Source organism: Saprolegnia parasitica (genome assembly GCF_000151545.1).
Source record: "Saprolegnia parasitica CBS 223.65 unplaced genomic scaffold supercont2.5, whole genome shotgun sequence".
In the NCBI taxonomy this organism is placed as follows: domain Eukaryota; phylum Oomycota; class Saprolegniomycetes; order Saprolegniales; family Saprolegniaceae; genus Saprolegnia; species Saprolegnia parasitica.
In genome coordinates this window covers 425,062-443,935 of record NW_012156399.1, presented here as the reverse complement: position 1 = coordinate 443,935, position 18,874 = coordinate 425,062, and the positions used below count along the sequence as shown (strand labels likewise).

Here is an 18,874-nt window from a genome sequence, read left to right as displayed (position 1 = left end):
ACGCGCCGGCCTCGACCACACCTCGACCTCGACCACACCTCGACCACGCCCCGACCTCGACCACGCGCATCCACCACGAACCTCCACCACGGTCGGCGCTGCCTTCGACCACGCATCTCTTCCACAGTCAGCGCCGCCTTCACCACGCACCCTCGGCTACGGTCCTCGACCACCATCGGCGCCGCCTTTGACCCGCTGGCCTCGATCGCGTGTCAACTTGGTCCAAGCCCATCACATTGACAAGGGTAAATCGTCTAGGTCCAAGCCTTCCAAAAGTACAGGCATCGTAACATCGTAATAGAACTATGTCGGTACATTGCATAGCTCAAGAGACGCAACTGTATACACCGCTCTCTCCCGGGAGCCATCAGTTGGTGGGCTTGCTCTCTGTCGCCAAGTTCCCAATCTTAAGCGCTACATAAATACACACTTTGCGAAATGCCCCATTCTCGTGTCCCCGCTACAGATCCCGATGCGATGTATGCCTCGTGGGCGCAATGGCCGCAGGGACTTGTCGTCGGCGTTGGCTTCCGCTTCTGCGAGGTCTCGCGCAAAATGCTGACGGAGGCCGCTCAAGTGCACGGCGTCACCGGCTGCAACGAGCATCTCGAGCAGCGCGTGTTATTGGCGCGCAATTTCGCGGTCGACGAGTCCAAGATCAAGTCGTGGATGGACAGCTTCTGGACCAAGAAGCGGAAAATGACCTCGTCGATGGGCTCCTAGAGGCGCTTCCACCCGCACCTTCCACGGACGACCGCGTTGTCCCAAACACGACTATCGCGGATGAGATCGTCGTCCCAAGAACGACTATTGCGGACGTCAACAAGGCCTTGCGCGTACACAAGACCACGGGGTACTTGGTCTTCGCGAACGAACCATGGGAACGGAGTAAGTGAACAAGTCATGACATGGGGCTTAGTACTGTACTAATATCTCAGCCATGATTAGGCCGCAAGACGGGTGTCGATTTCACAGAGACAAACGCCGAGATTGCGGACGCATGGAACAACTTGTCCGTCGCTGAAAAGCGGTGTACGAGAAGGCCGCCAAGGACATCAACGACAATGGGCTCATGAGGGTCAGCGACCTCACTGGCCCGGCGCGTAAACGCATGATCGACCGTCTCTACACCACAATCCGAGTTGCAGGGGAAGCTCTCGGTGGGATCGAGTCTCTGAGCATGCGTGTATTAATGGTGTATGTGTATAGAGGCGCTAGAAATCCACTCGAAGACGACACTGTTCAACACCACAAACTTCTCCGAGCGCATGTACCTTCACGGTATGCAGTCGTATGTCGATGAGGTTCCATCGTTTGGTGATAGGTGCAACGGCGTACCGTGTTGTCGATGTGCTTGGGAAGAAAAATGTTGAAGCCAACAAGATCTTTACGTACGCCGCCGGGGCGATGCGTTGCGATGGGCCTGGCGTCGACGGGGAGGACTTGCTGAAGATAATGTCTGCCCACTACGCGAAGAAGCTCGTGGACACGCTCAACGTGTTGCTCAGCGAAGCTCGTCTTGAACGCGTCGACGCCATGCCGTGGACGGCACTCGAGGAAGGTACCATTGCCGGGCACTCGCTGTCTCTCGGCGGCTGGCCTACGTTTGTCGCTCTCAAGGCCGAGGCGCCACCTGTCCATTGTAAGATCATCAAGAAGCTCTTGAAGGCTGACCAAATCAAGTTCGAGCTTGGGCCGCTCGTCCAGCAGTAGCACGGTCGTACGACGCAGGGTGTCATGGAGCGAGAATAACATTTACGAGTTCAATTCCATCAGTTTCCATGCCTTTGTACGGGATATCGATTTACACAATACATATTAAATGTCTGAGGTGCCACGGTACGATTGATTGGCTACTATGGCCGTTTCAATTGCAACCAGTGAAATCTCGGTGAGAGCATGTCATGCTCCCACTTTGCAATTTGCGTCTATCTGACAACACCTCGTGGACGCGCAGCGCGTCCACGCACGAGCCGTGGAGTCGTCAGCATTCGTGCACTGCATTTTAGTACTTTATATTCGCGATCTGTTGTATATCTTCCTACATTGATAGCAATAGCCGTGTACATCGTCCATTTCACTTGCGTACATGTTACGAGGAGTGAGGTATGAGCATGTACTACATTTACTGCGTATTTCCAAGATCGATGCAGTGGTTGAATGCAACAATCACTTCTTCGACGTAGCACTTGTAGCCAGCGTTGTCGATGAGTGTCTTGACAAGCTTCACTGCTTTTGTGCTTGCTCTTTTCTATACCTGCTGCGAGCAACGGCCCTCGATATTATCCTCGCGAGTCCTGCAGCGTCGTCGGCAGAGGTCGAAGAGACTTGTACTTTGATCTCCTTGAGCGTTTTCTTGCATGTTTCGTTGACGATGCAGAGCGCGACAAGTCAACGCATGTATGGAATACGTCTTCGACAAGGCGCCAGAACTTCTCGTGGTCTCGAGCGTCGAGAGTAGCACCATTAAGGGTTGTAATAGAGTCCATGACCGTCTTCATTGTGTGCGTGCACCCATTGTCAACTGCATTGGCCGCGTCGATTTGCTGCTTGAGCCGATCGATCAGGACATCCCGCTGCCGGATGTAGCATGTTGTCAGCTTCGTGCTTCCTCGTACCGACGATAAAGCGGCTGTGACGCGCTGCAGGCTACGGGCGCACTCTTCCATGTTGCGTGACGCATCGTCCTGGCTGCTATCTTGGACGTTTGCCTGCTTGGCGGCTTCGGTCCGTCGCTTTCTATTTGCAGCGACGACACTTTCGTACGTGGGAATATCGCGGAGGCGTCCGGCCACGACTGTCGCGTCCTCGATCGCCTTCTTCACGCTTTCGGTAACATCGGCAAAGAAACTGCACGCGCGCCGTTGGGCTTGGTACTCGAAAAGGAGGGCAAGCGTATCGCGACGGTTCTCGGGGCGCATCCGGCTGGTGTCGGATACATTGGCTTGGCCATCTGACCATATGCGCTCGATAGCTTCGCCGTCTAGAGTGCCGACACCCATAACACTTCGCGTGCTGAAACGGGACTGGCAGCCATTACTGTGCGCATACGCGTGCAGCGCGGGCAGCACAGCAATGTCCGGTTGCACCGTGTCCGGCGCCTTTTTCCGGTGCTTCGCGACATGTGCGACGAGCTTGCACGCAATGTCGTAGGAGATGCAGAGCTTGGAACCCTTGTAGCGCTTCGCCAAGTCGTCGACAACGGTCGTGGCGTAGCACAACTTTTCCCCCTTGTCAATGTCCAGCACTCGCTCGACGGTGCCGTGACGGCACCCGGAAGCAAATACACCGGTCACGTCGCACCGGCTGTCTCTTGCGCCAGAATCTTCACCCGCTCGAAACGCGACAGCGCAGACTCTTCCAGGCTACATGTAAAGCGCGTGGTCGTAATGAAACTACTTGCTACATGTGGATGGATGCATTTTCATGTAGTACCTGCTTGGCACTGCCTTGGTGCATTCTTGGCTCCATAAAAGACCCTTTCCATCGACACCAATTCGCGCGTCCGTAAACGCCGCGCCACTGCCGTGTTGCTTTTTCAGCCGCTTGTAGCCGAAGCACGCGTCCATCACGCGAACGACTGGCGGATTGATGAGCGCCAGTTCGAAACCAAGGTCCTCGAGGTTCACTTCTGGCCCCGCGCAATAGCAATCCGCTTGCCAGGCTACATGCGGTACATGCACAGCGTAAGCATACATCAACTAATATTCCGATTGAGATGTACACCAAATAACGTCACAATCGCTTCGGTCACGCGCCCATGCGTCATGAAATGCTTGATCTTCTCGTACTGGCACAATGCATGCTTGAACGGTCGGTATATAGTTTCCTTGACATCGTGCTCGTACTCGGGTCGTTCACCAAAGAAGACCTTTGCAGCGCCAAAGTATGACACTCCATTGCCGGCCTTGCGGTATGCGCAGCCCGACTGCAGCATCGAGAACGCGAAACCATGTGCTAGCGTAGAATATAGGTACAGTAGACTCCTCACTGAAGCGTACGTGAATGTTACCTGGGAGGAATGGTGAGCTTGGAAAGAAGCCCAGACGCAAAAGACAGCCGCCGGACTGCACTGTCGGCACGAGATAGCCACCATTTCGCTTGCGTCATAGCCATGGAGGTACACCTTCATGGGGACCGCGCGGACTGCAGTCATTGTAGAGCATTGGCACGGAAGGCATCGCATCGCGGGTCGGCGCAGTATCTTGTCCTCGCGGTCGACAATGTCGTGCGCATATGGGGCGTGGCTGATGGCATGGGCAGAGCAAAAGATGGCACCAGCCGAAAAGGTGTTGCACGTATTGCACACGTAGGTCGCAGGGTGAGAACACAGGGTGCACATCGCATCCGGCCTCTCCAGCGGGGTCGCCCAATACGCGACGTCGTTCAAATGGACAAAGATGAGCTTTCTCCAGGCTTTAGCAGCGGTGCACCGTGCTTCCGAACTCTGCTGGTCCTTCAAGTCCTGACGTAGCTCGACAGAGGGCTTAGTCAGGTCGTTGACATGCCGGCCCGCTTGTAGAACCTTCATGTCTTCGTCAGTGGCTCGATATGCAGGCGTCTCGTACTCGTCGTCGGCGTCGCCACCCATGCCGTACTCGACGTCTCCACCCATGTCCTCGTCGGCGTCACCGTGACGGTCGAGGCCTGCTGCTGCGTGATTGCGTGCCTTGGGTGCCCCTGGCTTGGGCTTGCGCGCCTTTCGGACACTCTGGCGGCGCTTGTATGCCTCGTCGAGGGCAGCAATGTTTATCGGAGAGATAGGCCCATGTTTGAGCTCGTGGGCCCTTCGCTGCTCCTCGTACGTGGGGTTGGACTTGCGCTTCTTGTCCCTCTTGTCGAAGAACATCGATAAAGCTGTTTTAGTACACGCGCATCGCATTCGTTTCATTCACAGCGGTTACAGTGCAAGCGAATTACCGGTAGCTTCCCTACCAAGCTTGCTGGAAATCCTTCTTCCAAGCTTGGGGATATCCTTCTTTTCGATATTTAAGCGGTCTCATAAACACCCTCAATCCGTTAACAACCTGGCTCGAATAGTTATTGTACCCTCGGGGAGATTAACCTGTAACATAACTAAGTGAGTTTGTTTCATGAGAATTAAAGGTTAATATCCCGTCTCATCCTGTCTCATGCGGTTATCATCTTCTTCCCACACGGATTTATTTTCTCTGTATCGAAAAAAAACCACGGTACCATCGGCCTTTTGCTTTAAAATTATTACGATACACATCGGATAGATCGGCTACCCCTAGGTGCCCTCAATCCTGAACTGGTTTTCAGGAAAGCCACTTATTTTTTGACTTGCACTGAGTATGAGCAAGGAGTCCACAGACGACGAAGAAGGCGTTTCGCTTCACCGTGGCCTCGGACGTCATGCTTGTGAGCCCACATGCCACACAACTGTCCGTGCCACACGACTGTCCTTACGGCCAGACCGCAAAGCGCTGGGAAGAGTTCGCCGAGCACATGTGTGTGATCTACGGTGACCTCGTCACAGTCATCAGGCGCCGCCGGCGCTCTGACGACCTTAGGACGGCCTTAGAGAACGATCGAGAGGCCACGACGGGGTGTTGGGCGATAATCGCGACGAGAGGGAGTGCGAGCAGGGCGTCGTCCATGACCGGTCCAAAGCGAAAAACTTCTGCACGTTTGCAAAAACATCGGACGCGGCCACTTTTCATCATTGAGTTTTCAGGAATGTCGCGCGCCGAACAATCCTGAATTCCACCCTTGCAAAATCACTCTAATATCGTCGGCTTAAACGATGGCGACGACGGATCCGGACTCAGTTGTACCTGTTTTCCCGATGACGTAAAACCATAAAACGTGAATAGGAGAGAAACTAACCTTTTGAAATCTAAAATGCGTTGCAAAATGGGAGTCACCTCGAACGATGCATTTTATCCAATCACGGGACCCAATCTTGGAATCACTGCAAGACCAACTACAAGACCATGTCGGCGCCAGCGAAGCGAGCGCGCGGCCATCGGCAGAAGGGCGCGGGGACGGTCGCGACGTCCCGAGGAGAGGTACATGGTCATGGTCCATGGAGGCCGAGCTCATGCGAAGCATGGACTAGCAAGTCCGCCAAGGCGTCTCCTGCAAGGAGTGGCAGCGGACGCCCATGCAGCTTCTGCGCGAGTACTGCCAGTCGGTGAAGCGCCAGCAGCCCCACTTCCACGAGGTGCACACCAACAGCGACGCCGAGTTCCGTATCCGCTGCATCCTCCCGGACGCCAAGTCGAGAGACAAGGACCTCATCTTCTGCCCGGTACGCTGCCATCGACTCCAGATCCAAGCATGGAACTCATGAAGGATGTACAGGCACAGAGCGTGGATACGTCGATCGATGATGCCAAGCACTGCGCGGCCTTGCTCGCGCTCTACTACGTCGAGCCGACCCGGCCCCACGAACGCAAGCTGCCGGACCCGTACCGCGATATGTGGATCGCCATGTGCCCTGCCCCCGAACCGGCCAAGAAGGACGCTGGAAAGACCGGGAAGAAAGTCAAGGTGCTCCCTGTGGCTGCACCTGCGACCCCTGTTGCGGCTGCGGCTTCGACCACGGACGAGTCGTCGGTGGACGATGGTCCGACGAGAAATTATGTGGAGACGACGCTCAATGGGAACGCGTAGAATCGAAGAAGGACGTTCGCGTCCTCACGTCCGACCGCGCGTTTGCCTCCCGGGCCGAGTTCCAGCAATCCAAGGTACGATCACGAGAGTACTTGGAATCCATGTGATGATACATATTGCTCTAGCTGAGCGAACGCGAAGAGCGGAACCGCCGGGCGCGGGCGCGGGAGAACCGCGAGCGCGCCAATATGCCGGTGCAGGTTTTCATGGGCCAAAAGGCGCGCGATCTCGTCGAGACCATTCTTGCCGAGCTGGACGAGAAGATCGAACCGTCCGAATTGGCCACGGTCGATTACTATCAACTTGATGTATTTCGTATCTCAACATATGAGGGTAGGAGCACGATGCCGACCGTCGCCGCGAGGTCCAGGCCAAGCTCAAGAGCATGGGATTCTCGCTCGCGCACATTGAGGCCGTGCTGACCAAGTGCCGGGATCTCTCGGACGATGCGTCCGTTTTGGACTGGGTCTGCTTGAACATCCCCGAGCATGAGCTGCCCAAGTACGTACTACTTGATGGGATGCAGACAGTGACGAATGCACTTGTACAGGGGCTTCAACCCCCTGGGCAAGCAACTCGAAGCCGTTGCGTATGGCATCTCGTCGTCCAAGGACCAAGAAGCCGCCGCCGCCTACGACGCGGCACTCCATGGCCCCCTCTTCAAGGAGCTCGCTGCGTATGGATTTTCCCACGTGGACTGCTTGGGGGCGCTCGAATCCATCAAGTCCCAAGGACTTCAAGGTATGTTTTATATGGAGGTTAGCGCCTGTATTCATTCACAGCGTAGACCCCGCTGCTCTGTTGCGTGCGCTGCGAACGGCGCTGCACAACGAACTGCTGCGCACACTCCGCATTGAGCGCGCAGACGCCGACGTGACCGCCGAGGACATTGCGAGCCTCCGCGAAGACGAGTACATGGTCATCGAATCCATCTACGACGACAAGGCGACACGAACCGAGTCGCCTGGCGGCGGTACATTGCTCTATACAACTAGCGGCGACGCCAAAGCTGTGTGTAGAGGCCATCGTGACCATTATGGTGCTGGACGACGCGATGACGCTCGAGTTTTACCTCTCGAACGACGCCTTGTACCCATTTGACGTGCCGATGGTGCTTTTGCGCGCAAACGACGCCGACGCCGCATCGCGCAACACGCTTGCGCTCACGGCGCATTTGTTGGGTTGCACAACTGCATTTTGTATCAATGTTTCAACGAATCGTATCCACATAGACGCGGCGACCAAGCTTCGTGGGGAACCCATGATGTATGAGCTCTGCATGGCGCTCGAGGCGGCGCCGTCGCAGCTGCCGACGGTCACGCTATTTGCGTCCGAGGCCCCGACGGCGGCCTCCAAGGTCGAGGTAGTCTTTGAGTCGCGAGTACAAAACCATCGACCTTGTATGGAACAGGAGCCATTGCGCGCCTCGAAGAAGAAACCGGTTAAGGCGCGCCGAACGGGGCCGCCGCGTACTGTTTCGGACACGCAGATCGCCGCCATCAACGAGGCGCTCTACGACAAGCACATGGCCAAGCAGCGCACAGGTTGGCCTTTCCATTGACGCAATCGTTGGTCAATCATGCCTCGATGTAGCCAAGTATAAGCTGATGATGACCGCCCGCGGGATGCTGCCGGCGTACAAGGAAAAAGACGCGATCGTGTCGCTCCTCGAGACCAACCAAGTACGTTTTTGTATCAAGCAAGATGCTAATACGTCGATGCCAGGTCATTTTGATCAGCGGTGCGACGGGCTGCGGCAAGACGACGCAAGTGCCCCAGTTCCTCCTCGACCATTTCATTCCGGCCAAGCAAAGCTGCAACATCCTCTGCACGCAGCCCCGGCGGTACTCGACTGTGTAAGCACTTATGCGTATTGACGCCATGGCCTAGCTTGGCCGCGATCGGCGTTGCGACGCGCGTCGCGCAGGAGCGCTGCGAAACGATCGGCGAGTCGGTCGGGTACCAGATCCGCATGGACACGAAAAAGTCGGCCGAGACGCGGCTTCTCTTTTGCACGACGGTAGATGCCTAGTGATGATGATCGCATCCATATTGAACCCATGACGCTCTTAGGGTGTGCTTCTGCGCCGATTCCTCTCCGACCCATTGCTGCGCGAAGTACAACACGATACCTACTTTCTCTAGCAGCGTCTCATGCACCTTGTGGTTAGGTCTCGCACATCATTGTCGATGAAGTCCACGAGCGCAACGTCGACACAGACCTTCTCCTCTCGATCCTGCGGTACTCGACCAAAATTTCTATGACATGTAGAGGACTATTGGTGAGTAGTGATGTCTTGCGCCAACGCCCGGATCTGCGTTTGATTCTCATGAGTGCGACGATGAACACGTCGCTCTTCCAAAACTACTTTGGGTATGTATTGCCGATGGCAGTTCACCCTTAAAGTGGATGCGTGTAGGGCGGTGACGGCTTCGACGACACCCGTCATGTCGATTCCTGGCTTTACGTTCCCCGTGACGTGCCACTACATCAAGCACGTGTACGAAGCGACGGGCTTTGTCAAGCCTGCCAAGAAGAAGGATGACGGCGACGACGACAACCAAATCAACTACGACCTCGTGGTACAACGCTGCTTTTCTTGTTGAACATCATCAGGAGATTGTATATGTATGTACATGTAGACGGCGCTGGTGCGCCATTTGGTAGTCGAGACGCCTGACAATGCCGGCGCTGGCGAAGGCGCGATCTTGATCTTCATGCCTGGTGTCCAAGAGATCAAAAACACCATCCGCGGCTTGCAGGGCGACGCCGACCTCGCGCCTCTCGTGCTTCCGCTGCCGCTGCACGGCGCGCTGCCAGCGCACGAACAATGTACGCACTCGCGGCTACTCGAATGCAATTATTCACGCGACCCTAGCACGCGTCTTCGAGTCGGCGCCCAAGGGTCGTACCAAGGTCATTGTGAGCACCAACGTCGCCGAGACATCGATCACGATCAACGACATTGTGGTACGTTCTACTCACGTCTTTATTCGGGTGCGCTGACGTGCGATTGACAGGTTGTCATTGACGCCGGCAAGGCCAAGGAAATGGCCTACGATGCAATCAACCGCCGGTCGAGTCTCAAAGAAGGCTGGATCTCCCAGGCGGCCGCGGACCAGCGCAAGGGTAGGTCTCCTCACCAATATTGTATACGATGCATGGTCGGTCGTAGGTCGCGCGGGTCGTGTACGCCCGGGTATCTGCTACCGCCTCTTTTCGACGTCCAAGTTCCAAAAGATGCCCGCGCAGCCGACGCCCGAAATCCATCGCGTGTCGCTCGAGCCGCTCTGTTTGCAGATCCAAGCGCTCGAGCTCGGGTCGTCCGTCACGTCGTTCCTGTCGCAGGTACACTCTTCCCTCCAATCTGGTAGCTGTACCACGCCTACGCACAGGCCATCGAGCCGCCGTCGCCAGCGGCCGTCGCATCGGCCATCGACGGTTTGCTTGAAATGGGCGCCTTTGCGCGCGAGGCGGATGACAGCGTGCGCTTGACGCCGCTCGGATCGCACTTGGCGCGGCTCCCAATGGACGCGCGGTTGGCCAAGGTCGTCGTCTTTGGCTGCATCCTGCGCTGCATCGACCCGATCGTGACCATTGCCGGTAGGGACTCAGAACGGTTGAGACATGTACCGAACCTCTTGTTGTTTTCTAGCGGCGCTCGAGTGCAAGTCGCCGTTTGTGACGACGGCCGACGACCGCAAAAAGGCCGACGACGTCAAGCGCGCGCTGAGCGCCGAGATCCCAACGTCCGACCACATGCTGCTCTGGAGCGTGGTCAAGACGTTTTTGGGCCTCGAGAAGCGGTCGCGCCGCCAGTATGCTTGTTGTCGTGTCGCGTGCTCTTGGCGACGTCTCTGCGGTGTAGGTACTGCAAGGACAAGTCGCTTTCGTACGAGACACTCGACTCGATCGTTGAGCTGCGCAAGCAGTACCTCGAGCACCTCCAAGCGATCGGCTTTTACGACGCGTCGAACCGAGACCGCCTCAACGAGCATGCGGCCAACGGCAAAGTCGTCAAGGTCCTCGTCCGTATCGTCTTGGCTCTTCTTCAACATATTTCATCCTAGGCGGCGCTCACGGCGGGGCTCTACGGCAATGTCGTCTCGGTCATTTACCCCGAGCAAAAGTACTACGAGTCGGCGCACGGCGTCCTCGCCGCGACGCACAACGCCAAGGAGCTCCGCTTTGTCATCCGGACCCTTGCCAAGGAGCACGAGCGTGTCTTTCTGCACCCGAGCTCGATCAACTTTACCTTGGTACGATCGATCGATCACGGGTCCATCACCAGTTTAGGGGCCCTTGGATCGATCCTTTGGATAGGATGGTTCATCAACGGTGTGCTGTAGGGTCAATTCGAGTCGCCGTGGCTCATGTACACGGACCTGGTCCAGACCTCGCGGCTCTTCGTGCGGCAGAGCACGATGGTCGCGCCGTACGCGCTCCTCCTCTTTGGTGGCGCCCTCCACGTTCAGCACGAGAAGGTAGAACACAGGACTTCTCCGGAAGGTCGGCGACGGAAAGGTGTAGGGGCTCATTGTCGTGGACGACTGGATTCGGTTCAATGCCGTCGCGCGCATCGGCGTGCTCGTCAAGTCGTTGCGGCTCCACCTCGACCGGTTCCTCACCAAGAAGATCGAAGACCCGTCGCTGGACATTTCCAAGAGCTCGCTCGTCGACGCCATTTGCCACCTCCTCATCACCGAAGGCTTGTAATTCAAAGACACACGATATGTAAGCGGGGCTTAATCCGAGTCGCCGTCGTGGTACGTGCCGGCCAAGATCATGTCTTCCTTGTTCCTACATGCATGGAAGAACGATGCCACTGTTGCTTTCCATGCAAGACGACGACGTACGCTTGGACGCGGAGGGTCTCGTTCACGACGACGTGCTCGACGTTCTTGCGCACGGGCTTGGCGACGACGGGGCGGAAGGGCACCTTGGGCGTCTCGTACAGGTCGGTGTTGGTGGTCGCGTGCTTGGCCGACGACGGCTGGCGCAAGAAGGCGTTCGACGTCGAGTGCGAGTCGTGCCGGCCGAGGTGCGGCTTCCAGATGGGCTCGGCGACCGTCGCGGGAAACGACGAGACCGCTACATGGCCTGTGAGAGGACGCGTCGGATGCATGCAATAGGAGTACGTGGCGGCACGACGTTGTCGACCAGGTTGTGCAGCGACTCTTGGACTTCGCTCTTTTGCCGGAGCTGGTCGAGGCGTATCCGCTTCGGGTCGTGCTCCTTCTCGACGACGATGTAGCGCTCCTGCGAGTACGTGTGGCGATGCGGCAGCGGCGGCGCAAACGCCGGCGCGTACGATGGCTGCTCGGTCTCGCGGCGCCCAATCTACGACGAGGCTCATGACATCCCATGTGCATCACGACAAGGACGCACATCGTCGACCACGTCGGCGTGCTTGCGCTTGAGCTTCTTGCTCGGGAAGCGCGGGAGGTCGCGCGGAAAGGCGAGGCGGCCTTCATACTTTTGGTGCGCGTCCTTGAAGGTTTGGACGAGGTCCGAGAAGACGACAGGCGCTGGCACCATGTCTTCGAGCGCCAAGAGCACGTCGGTCGCCTGCGGCTTGGTGCGGCCAGCGACCTCGGCCAGGTCCTGCGCCTGCTTGCCAATCCGCCGGATGTACGTGGCCATGACGTCCACGAGCGCGCTCGTCGCGTCGGCCTGGACCATCTCGAAGCCGGCGCCGCGCCCAAGGACGTTGGCGACCGCCATCTTGCTCACGAGCCGCGCGTACTCGTCCACGGACCGCGACGTCGACCCTGCTTCGCTCCACTCGTCCGCCATCTCGGAATGCAGCTTCCGCACAAACACGCATCCGGATACCACACGACATCGTCCGGATGACCAGGCACAGAATTGTCTAGAGACCGACGGACAAGACGTCGGACGCCTTTGAACCTCGCTTGACGAGCTGCTACATACCAAAAGGTTGATGAACCTTTTGGGCTTCTGCGGGAGCTTTCGGCGGGCGCAAGAGGAGGCCAAAGCTGTGTATTGCAGGCAAGCGATCCGGAGGCAACCCAGCCAAAACGGACAGTTGAACCTTCCCACGTTCCGAGAATATTTGCACGAACGAGTGAGTCCATCGGACCGAGGTGGTACACAAGGTCTCAAAGCACAGGGTCATGGATTGTTGTGCTACCCTGTGATTGATGTGAGAGCTCGTCCGACGGTTGATGTCCGCCGTCGCTTCAAAACGCTGCAGAGACTTTGTGGTGGCGCCACCTCGTTGCGTTCGAGTCCTATCGACTGTCAAGCTCGGCTCGGATCTTTCAATTGCCTTGCACGGACGCTCCAGCAATGCGCCGCCGACGTCGATGCTCATGCGACGCGACACATTGTCCTTAAAAAGCAAGAAATGATGTCGTATCGATTTGTTTTGGCTCAAAACCAGCGGCAAACGGGCGTCGCGTTAGAGACCGATCCAGTACGAGCGGCCGTTGGGGTTGTGGATCGGCGTCCACATGGCGTTGTTGACACCGACGGCCCACTCGTACCACACTTTGCCGTTGGCGACTTGGCGCCAAAAGACCGCGTCGAGAACGTCACCGTCGCGGACGTGGAGTGGCGTGCGCAGCGGGAAGAAGATCGGGAACCACGAAAACATGCCGGGCGAGAGATCAAGCGACTCGGGGTTGATGCTAATGCACGTGTCACCGTACAAGACGCTGTCAAAGTAGCCCGCGAGGCCGTGCACGACGCCATTCTCGTGCACCTCGAACGACAGCTGCGTGTACCTAGACATAGACTCGATCCTTGGACAGTTCTTCATGCGAACCATATCTGTACCGGCGGTTGTCAATCGTAGCATCACGGTTGGGGTGATCAAAGACAAAGCACGGCTGCGGGCGCGCGAACGAAAAGATCTGGTGCAGTCGCACCACGTACGGTGTCTCGTAGTCTTTTGCGGCAGCGACGTGAGTGCCTCCAGCCCCTTGACTTCGTTCCAGAGCTTGGACGACGAGATGGGCGCGACAAACGACGTGTAGCGTGCCGGAATGCTAATGCCGTCGGCTACAACTCATCGTGAGCGCCGCATATACTCAGAAGATGACTGCGTTCACCATGCAAGAACGACTGCGCGCCATCAAGGCACTCGGGCGAGAGCTCATTGTCGCCAAACGACCCAAGGAGCTCGCTGACCATAATGTCGGCCTACGCGCGAGAAGATATATGAAACTAAGAATTCGACAGCAGTCAATGGTCGGGAGTACGAGTTCGGGCGCCTTCCACACACGCATGTCGGCCGAGACCACCGTGACGTTGTCCCACTTTTCCGACTGCTTCATGTTGCGCAACCTATTGGACCATGAGTCCATCAGCGCACGACACCGTGGGGCGTAAGTACGTGACGACGGCGTTGGGGTTCTTGTCGAGCGCGTAGAGCTTGATCGTGCGGTTGGCTTTCACGGACGCACGAAGGGCGCAGCGGACGATCGGTCCGCGGCCGGCACCGACCTAATACATCATCATGGCATGTGCACTGAAATCAGGCGGATGAATTATTACCACCATGACGACCGAGATCTTGTCGCTTGGTGTCGCGGCCAGCGCCTGCGTGATCGCAACCTCGTACTGCGCATACTTGACGGGATCCTGCTCGAACGTCTCGTACGTCTGCGACTCGAGGTTGTCCATGAGCGGCTGCAGCGGGGCCTGAAGGTAGTCCAAGTACGGTGCTTCAAACGTGGCCTTCGCGTCCGGACTAGAGCAGAGCGTTCGAGGCGACGACGACGTGATGACCGACGTACCACGACGAGCGCGTCGACCAGAGGTGCTCCAGGTACTGCACGTACGGGAGGTACCGCTGGTGGTGGTGCGGTCGGCCTTTGAGAAAGTACCGGATCTTGTGCTAATCCCATCAACAATTAAGCAGGCACAACAAGATGACAATAAGACATAGAGTACAACGTACTTGGAAAAGCTTGAGGAAAAACTTTTGGTGCATCTTGGAAAGCGTCGGGTACCCCTTCTTGTTGGTGAGGAAGATGTCGGTGGGGACAATTACGGCCTACGTCGATGCAATAGCGCAGGATGAGAATGGTAGAAGCGGCCAAGGACGCACCGCGAGCGGCTCGCCAAGCCACCGGTCGAGGTAGTGTACGTCCGGGAGGTCGGCCGTGACCTCGAGCGCGACGTGAATCTTGGGATTGAACTCGCACATGGACCGGAGGTTGTTCCAAGCTTCCCACGAGTCGACGAACGACGCGTCATCTTCGTTGAAGCGACCGGGGTAGTACATGGGCACTTTAACCCAAAACTACAATGCCAACACTGAGAAAGAACGTCAATAGGCGACAACGAGCCACCTGCGCGTACGACGCCTGCGTTGCGGCCTGGTTGAGCAGGCGCGCGTAGTTGGCGTTCGAGCGCGTGGCGTGCAGCGGCGGCGTCATGATGGCCGCGAGCGACAAGTGCGACGCCCACGCGATCTCCTCCTTGAAGACCTTCTCGGCCGTCGCGCGTGTGGCATCGCAGGAAGCATCGTAGTCGACCCACGTCGAGAGCTGGCCCACGACCGACGAGGTCCAGCCGCGCGAGTCCAGAACCAAGTCCGAGCCTGCGCAGTTGTGAGCAATCGACAGGGTATAGTTGGACGTACGGGTTTGCGGGCCGTCGCGCGCGTCCGAGACGCCTGCGGAGTCCCGGCGGAAGCGCGGATGGAAGAGCGGCGCAACGATGCACGTCAAGCGCTCCTCGTGGAGCTACATGCGGCGTGAGATGCATGGCCAGGCAGCTGGCGCCTACCTGGTCGAGCTTGGCCGGAAGGTCCTGGACGTACGAGGTCTCGAGACCCACGATGAGGGAGGCCGTCATGCTGCTGCTGCTGCCACCCAGGAAATGACCGCAATGTCATCCGTACCATCCGGATAAAGCTACAGATTTGCGATCTGCGAGCGATTCGCTTGAAGAGCGGCCACCCTGCCAGTGGACCCCAGTGAGCAGAATCTGCAGTGGTTCCCTCGGAGTTGGATGCTGACGGTACCGATACTATGTAGTATAATGAATTATAATGCAGGTGTGGGCAACAGCAAGTGCTGCGGCACAAGCACACGAGGAGACAAGAAAATGTACTCACTGCTTGTCAAAAAGTTTAACACTTAACATGAAATTTGCCTCTACAGCACGGCGATGTGGCTGGCGCGGTCGGAGGTCGCAACAACTTGGTGGCTCAGAGACAAGCGGTCACGCTCCTTGTCCTCGTCGACCTTGCGCCGCGCCTTGAGGGCCACGAAGCCAAAGGCGGCGGCGGCCGCGACGACACAGCCCAAGAAAATGAAGCCGATGACGCTAGAGCCATTGCTCTCGTCCGACGACGCTTGGTTCTTGACCTCGACAGCGGGACTCGTCGCCGGCGGTGCCGTTGTGCGCAAGCTGGTCGTCGGTGCGGGTGCGCTGCTCGTTGGCGCGGTTGCGCTGCTGGCTTGGGTTGATGGCGGCGCAGTGGTCGTGCTGCTGTCAGCCATCGTGGGCACCGTCAAGGAGCTTGGGCTTGGTGACGCCGCGGGCTCACTTGTAGGATTGCCGCCACGAGGGACAAACACGTGCGACGAAGGGGACGGCTCGCTCCACGGCGACGGCGAAGGCGACGGTCCTGGCACGGGCGTGTCGGTGGACGTCGTCGATGCTGAAGTCGGTAGCGCAAGGTCCATGGGCGCTGAGGTCGCGGTATCAGTCGGCACCAGCGTTGAGCTGGCAGAGCTCGTCCAAGGCGCTGCTGTGGTCGGCTGAAGCGACGCACTCGGGCTAGGGCTTGAAGGTGACGCCGAGGGGAGGCTTCAGTTGGATGTGCCGTCGGTGCATCCGTTGACTTTGGCGCCGTCTCAGGCGTCTGCGTAGGCTTTACCGTAGACTCTGTTGTCGGTGCTGTGGTCGCTGTCGTCGAAGGCGCCGATGTTGCTGCCGTCGTAGATTCCGTCATGGATGTAATTGCAGGTGCAGCCGTCGTCGGTGTTGTCGTAGGCTCAACCGTAAGCCCAGTCTTCGGTGTTGTGGTCGGTACAGACGAAAGACCAGCCGTAGGTTCGGTCGTCGGCGCCGTCGTAGGCCCAACCGTTGGCTCAGTCGTCGGTGTCGTGGCCGGTACGGTCGAAGGTCCAACCGTAGGTACTAACGCCGGTGTACGCTCAGTCGTCGGTAGATCGGTTGGTGCCGTGGTTGGTGCCGTCGTCGACACAGCCGTCGGTACTTGAGTAGGAGCATCCGTTGGGGAAAGCGTGGAAGCTTGGGTCGGGGCTGGCGTTGACGAAGGCATCGGTGCGTCCGTAGGTGCCGGTGTCGGTGCATCTGTTAGAGCCGGCGTAGGACCAGGCGTGGAGGCAGGCGTCGGTGTAGGCGTAGGTGCAGGTGCCGGAACTGGTGTCGGTGCCGTCGTCGGTGCTTCCGTTGAGGCTGGCGTCGGTGCGGACGTCGGTGCAGGTTTCGGTACAGGTGTCGGTCCAGACGTTGGTGCTTCTGTGGGAGCTGGCGTCGGCGCAGTCGTCGGTGCGTCCGTTGGGACTTCCGTGGCAGCTGGTGTTGGCGCAGGCGTCGATGCTGGCGTGGTAGCTGGCGTCGGGGCTTCCGTCGGTGCTGGCGTCAGTGCTGGCGTCGGTGCTGGTGTTGGCGCAGGCGTCGGGGCTTCCGTCGGAGCAGGCGTTGGTGCAGGCGTCGGAGCCTCCGTCGGAGCAGGCGTCGGAGCCTCCGTCGGAGCAGGCGTCGGTGCTGGCGTCGGTGCTGGCGTGGGAGCTGGTGTTGGCGCAGGCGTCGGAGCTGGCGTCGGTGCTGGTGTTGGCGCTGGTGTTGGCGCAGGCGTCGGAGCAGGCGTGGGAGCTGGTGTGGGAGCTGGTGTGGGAGCTGGTGTCGGTGCCGGGGCTGGTGCCGGGGCTGGTGGAGGCTCTGACGGACTACCACCGCCTTGAAACTGCTGGGAGATGGTTGTGCACTTGTCGGCTGCGAGGGATACCGTCGTCGAAATGGTCTCGCCCGAGAACGACGTCATCGTGATTGCTGTCGTGCTCAGGTCGCCGTTCACTTGGGATTTGAAGTACCACGATCCATCGAACGGCGGTGCCTCCTTGCCGTTGATCGTCATCTTTTGAACGCCGTTCACTGCGTTGTTCGGCTGCACAAAGAGCCAGAACTGGGACGACCCGGACTTGGCGCACACTTTAAGGCCGCCGGTGACGGGGCAGTCGACAAAGGTCCACTTGATCTTTGGGCGGTCCGTGTAGAGGCCCGTGACCTTGTTGAACATGGGCAGCGACATGTCGAGGTCGCCATGCGCGCACTCGGGGCACCGATCCGTGATCTGGCCGAGCACCACATCGTTGCGCGTGCATTTCGGGTCAATGCACTGGACCTGCACGCAGCGGCCACACGGCGCGCCCGTGTTCCACTGGAAGTTGTTCATCGCGGCGTGGAACTTTGGTGCAAAGTCGAGCGGTGCCATGAGCGCGCAGTTGCCGGTGAACGCGCTATCTCCACCGTCGGGCGGCCCGTACGTCGTGCCTTCGCCCGTAAAGTACTCGGCGGCGGCCACGGCGACGAGGCCCAAGAGCGTTGCCGTCCGGTGCACTAGCATCGCCCGTGTGTGTGGTTGGGGGGAAATGGAACTCTGAGCGTCCATGGGTCAATGGCGTCGCTGGTTCGGGCAAGCGTGTTCGGCAGAACCACGTGGTGCCTGGCGACCGCGGGACGCATGCAATTCGACCTCGATCGACCCAGATGGCCGCTAGTACAATGCAAGATCGAACGTCCGGCGATAGAAACCGGCGCCGAAATACGCCCGTCGCAGACGCCACCGAACGCGCTTCAAGCCGCCGGCAAGCTCCTGCGTGTCCAACTGTTGGACGTGTCGTCACGCGCGGTAGGCTCACTACCGAGGCAGATACTGCGCAGAAAGGTCGGGCGATCGAAGCCGACGAGGTACCCACTAAAACGCATATCACCGACCTTCCAAGCTCTCTCCTTACCGGTACAGTAGAGTACGTATACCGGTAGGATCAAACCCACAGCCATCGCACCGCTGCGGCTGACCCATGAGGCGAGCAGCTCGGTCGTTCGGGCAGCGAGTGGCTACCGGTGTAGTAGCTCTGCGCGCGTGTACGTCGCCCACAATGTATCCAATGAGGTCGATAATGTCGCTTGCGGCGGCTTCTTGCGGCGGCGAGCTTGCGATCACCATGCGAATATCAGCATCTGCGAAAAGGGCAAAGTCGCCAGTCTCAGCAGTACTACCAT

At 58.3% G+C, this 18,874-nt stretch overlaps 7 protein-coding genes across 7 annotated transcripts; 2 read left to right on the top strand and 5 right to left on the bottom strand.

Moving 5' to 3' along the window:
• Positions 1–1,072: 1,072 nt before the first annotated feature.
• Positions 1,073–1,713, top strand: SPRG_19391 (hypothetical protein; the record flags this gene model as incomplete). Its single annotated transcript, XM_012340881.1, has 3 exons — positions 1,073–1,160; positions 1,210–1,281; positions 1,325–1,713. 3 exons carry the CDS (start codon positions 1,073–1,075, stop codon positions 1,711–1,713), a joined length of 549 nt encoding a protein of 182 aa, XP_012196271.1.
• A 936-nt stretch (positions 1,714–2,649) lies between these two features.
• Positions 2,650–3,937, bottom strand: SPRG_19390 (hypothetical protein; the record flags this gene model as incomplete). The annotated part of the gene is made up of 6 exons (XM_012340880.1): positions 2,650–2,662; positions 2,767–2,983; positions 3,041–3,247; positions 3,304–3,365; positions 3,436–3,631; positions 3,727–3,937. The coding sequence occupies 6 exons, from the start codon at positions 3,935–3,937 to the stop codon at positions 2,650–2,652; spliced, it is 906 nt and encodes a 301-aa protein (XP_012196270.1).
• Positions 3,938–5,924: 1,987 nt separating this feature from the next.
• Positions 5,925–11,419, top strand: SPRG_02022 (hypothetical protein). Its single transcript, XM_012340579.1, has 28 exons — positions 5,925–6,032; positions 6,083–6,274; positions 6,328–6,592; positions 6,640–6,713; positions 6,765–6,926; positions 6,977–7,140; positions 7,190–7,380; positions 7,427–7,612; positions 7,659–7,820; positions 7,872–8,002; positions 8,051–8,183; positions 8,233–8,321; positions 8,365–8,483; positions 8,530–8,659; positions 8,713–8,757; positions 8,811–8,881; positions 8,930–9,013; positions 9,060–9,222; positions 9,283–9,472; positions 9,519–9,610; positions 9,661–9,769; positions 9,816–9,988; positions 10,036–10,243; positions 10,296–10,458; positions 10,509–10,662; positions 10,711–10,899; positions 10,990–11,124; positions 11,171–11,419. The coding sequence occupies exons 1-28, from the start codon at positions 5,958–5,960 to the stop codon at positions 11,354–11,356; spliced, it is 4,035 nt and encodes a 1,344-aa protein (XP_012195969.1). The 5' UTR covers positions 5,925–5,957; the 3' UTR covers positions 11,357–11,419.
• SPRG_02021 (hypothetical protein) lies at positions 11,351–12,449 on the bottom strand. The gene is made up of 4 exons (XM_012340578.1): positions 12,029–12,449; positions 11,779–11,980; positions 11,497–11,731; positions 11,351–11,440 (listed from the first exon to the last, which is right to left on the bottom strand). The coding sequence occupies exons 1-4, from the start codon at positions 12,434–12,436 to the stop codon at positions 11,386–11,388; spliced, it is 900 nt and encodes a 299-aa protein (XP_012195968.1). The 5' UTR covers positions 12,437–12,449; the 3' UTR covers positions 11,351–11,385.
• A 566-nt stretch (positions 12,450–13,015) lies between these two features.
• Positions 13,016–15,491, bottom strand: SPRG_02020 (hypothetical protein). Its single transcript, XM_012340577.1, has 12 exons — positions 15,401–15,491; positions 15,255–15,357; positions 14,962–15,212; positions 14,718–14,912; positions 14,568–14,663; positions 14,404–14,504; positions 14,162–14,357; positions 14,001–14,110; positions 13,867–13,951; positions 13,717–13,807; positions 13,442–13,666; positions 13,016–13,389 (listed from the first exon to the last, which is right to left on the bottom strand). The coding sequence occupies exons 1-12, from the start codon at positions 15,467–15,469 to the stop codon at positions 13,037–13,039; spliced, it is 1,875 nt and encodes a 624-aa protein (XP_012195967.1). The 5' UTR covers positions 15,470–15,491; the 3' UTR covers positions 13,016–13,036.
• A 234-nt stretch (positions 15,492–15,725) lies between these two features.
• Positions 15,726–16,720, bottom strand: SPRG_19389 (hypothetical protein). Its single transcript, XM_012340879.1, has one exon. The coding sequence runs from the start codon at positions 16,303–16,305 to the stop codon at positions 15,772–15,774; it is 534 nt and encodes a 177-aa protein (XP_012196269.1). The 5' UTR covers positions 16,306–16,720; the 3' UTR covers positions 15,726–15,771.
• Positions 16,703–18,215, bottom strand: SPRG_19388 (hypothetical protein; the record flags this gene model as incomplete). The annotated part of the gene is made up of 2 exons (XM_012340878.1): positions 16,703–17,538; positions 17,598–18,215. 2 exons carry the CDS (start codon positions 18,213–18,215, stop codon positions 16,780–16,782), a joined length of 1,377 nt encoding a protein of 458 aa, XP_012196268.1. The 3' UTR covers positions 16,703–16,779.
• Between the last annotated feature and the right edge of the window lie 659 nt (positions 18,216–18,874).

Excerpts from the sequence above, each read along its gene's own strand:
- SPRG_19389 (XM_012340879.1), bottom strand. The coding sequence starts at position 16,305 with ATGGACCTTGCGCTACCGACTTCAGCATCGACGACGTCCACCGACACG.
- SPRG_02021 (XM_012340578.1), bottom strand. The coding sequence starts at position 12,436 with ATGGCGGACGAGTGGAGCGAAGCAGGGTCGACGTCGCGGTCCGTGGAC. Across the intron at positions 11,981-12,028 it reads ACGCCGACGTGGTCGACGAT|ATTGGGCGCCGCGAGACCGA; the intron begins GTGCGTCCTTGT and ends GCCTCGTCGTAG. Across the intron at positions 11,732-11,778 it reads CGACAACGTCGTGCCGCCAC|CGGTCTCGTCGTTTCCCGCG; the intron begins GTACTCCTATTG and ends CAGGCCATGTAG.
- SPRG_02022 (XM_012340579.1), top strand. The coding sequence starts at position 5,958 with ATGTCGGCGCCAGCGAAGCGAGCGCGCGGCCATCGGCAGAAGGGCGCG. Across the intron at positions 6,593-6,639 it reads CGAGTCGTCGGTGGACGATG|AATCGAAGAAGGACGTTCGC; the intron begins GTCCGACGAGAA and ends GGGAACGCGTAG. Across the intron at positions 8,758-8,810 it reads CCGACCCATTGCTGCGCGAA|GTCTCGCACATCATTGTCGA; the intron begins GTACAACACGAT and ends CCTTGTGGTTAG.
- SPRG_02020 (XM_012340577.1), bottom strand. The coding sequence starts at position 15,469 with ATGACGGCCTCCCTCATCGTGGGTCTCGAGACCTCGTACGTCCAGGAC. Across the intron at positions 14,111-14,161 it reads AGATCTCGGTCGTCATGGTG|GTCGGTGCCGGCCGCGGACC; the intron begins GTAATAATTCAT and ends ATGATGTATTAG. Across the intron at positions 13,952-14,000 it reads AACCCCAACGCCGTCGTCAC|GTTGCGCAACATGAAGCAGT; the intron begins GTACTTACGCCC and ends ATGGTCCAATAG.